The sequence below is a fragment of the Aegilops tauschii genome, chromosome 3, assembly GCF_002575655.3.
Source record: "Aegilops tauschii subsp. strangulata cultivar AL8/78 chromosome 3, Aet v6.0, whole genome shotgun sequence".
Taxonomy (NCBI): domain Eukaryota; kingdom Viridiplantae; phylum Streptophyta; class Magnoliopsida; order Poales; family Poaceae; genus Aegilops; species Aegilops tauschii.
In genome coordinates this window covers 197357316-197358697 of record NC_053037.3, presented here as the reverse complement: position 1 = coordinate 197358697, position 1382 = coordinate 197357316, and the positions used below count along the sequence as shown (strand labels likewise).

Below are 1382 nucleotides of genomic sequence, written 5' to 3'. Positions count from 1 at the left end.
GAGCCGAAATATGAGGCAGCGGGCCGGCAATACGCGATGAAGGCATCGGTGCCCGCGTACTTCGACTTGACGGCCCGCCACCCGCCTTCTTCGTCTTCTCCGGCCTTCCAACACCAACCGCCCAAGGAGGCGACCCCGAGAAGTTCAAGGAGCTCGTGATGCAGATGATGGTGCTGCGGGTGTCGCCCATGGACGGTATGTCCGACGCCTAGTCGGACCTGTCATCCTCCCGCCCGCTGCCCTCGTCGTCGCTGTCGCTATCCTACCAGTCACTGTCGCTCGAGGAGGAGCTTTCGTCATTAGTCGAGCTCTCCGCACAGCACCCTAGCCTGTACCCCGAGCACCCGAAGACCTTGACGGAGAGCAGTTCGCTCTCCGCTAACTTGAAGCAGAGGACGTACCCCTTCATCAAGCAATGGGCACGCGCGAAGGTCTTCCAACCCTGACGGAGGAAAATTACATGAGGGACGGGGAACCTTGTGTTCGCCCACATGTCGCCATTGGAACACCCCTTCGTGTGAAGCCTCAACCTCGGTGGCTGGTCGACCTCCAACACCCTCGCAAACGCTTCGGGGAGACGAAGGCGGCTGCGCGGCGGCTCGCGCAGTTTTAGAATGAACTCCAGCGCCATGTCCCCGACATGGCCGCTCGACGAAGCAGGAGGAGACGGTGGAAGAGATGGAGACGGAGATGATGACGAAGCGGGTGTGCCCCGTCCACGCCCGCCTCTGCCTCGACCGCCTCGCCGACCCCGGCCGGCGCCTCTGCCTTGGGCATGACCTTCGCCTTGGGCGTCCGGCTCTTCCTTGACCGCCGTGGCTCTCTGCCGGGAGGAAGACCTGGTCGCTTCCACGGAAGGACGGCCCCGACCACGCCCTCTCCCCATGACAAGGGAAAGAAACGGATCGGATTAGAAGAAGAAGGATGCAGGAGAACGCTGTCCCTCCAGCTTTTTATAGGGGGACGAGGCTGAGCGCGCCTGAAGACGACCGCCCCAATCAACCAATCCAGCCGCCGAAGCCACAAGGAGACGGGACCGGCCTGCTGCCCCAATCAGCGGCGCTCGGCCCCTGCCCCCGTATTAGAGCCCATGCCTTCTGTGTCCACAGCCTGCCCTTCCCAACGCATGAAGAACATGTGGCGGGCGAGCCAGGACTCAGATGGTAAGTGGAACGGCCGTTTCACGCCCCGAGATCGTGGGGCGCGGGTGCCATAATGGTCACGACCCAAGTCCACTTATTAAATGAGTCGCGCCCCTGCGGGTTCCTCTACTTATGGGGAAGGCGCGGACCACCTCTTTACCATTAACCACAATGTGACACATAAGGGCAGCAACCGCCCCACGCATGACCCCCACGTCACGCACGACCCCCACGTCGCAT

General features: G+C 62.2%; 1 protein-coding gene across 1 annotated transcript; it reads right to left on the bottom strand.

Annotated features, from left to right (window-relative positions):
• Positions 1 to 262: 262 nt before the first annotated feature.
• LOC109787393 (uncharacterized) lies at positions 263 to 631 on the bottom strand. The gene has a single exon (XM_020345952.1). The coding sequence runs from the start codon at positions 629 to 631 to the stop codon at positions 263 to 265; it is 369 nt and encodes a 122-aa protein (XP_020201541.1).
• Between the last annotated feature and the right edge of the window lie 751 nt (positions 632 to 1382).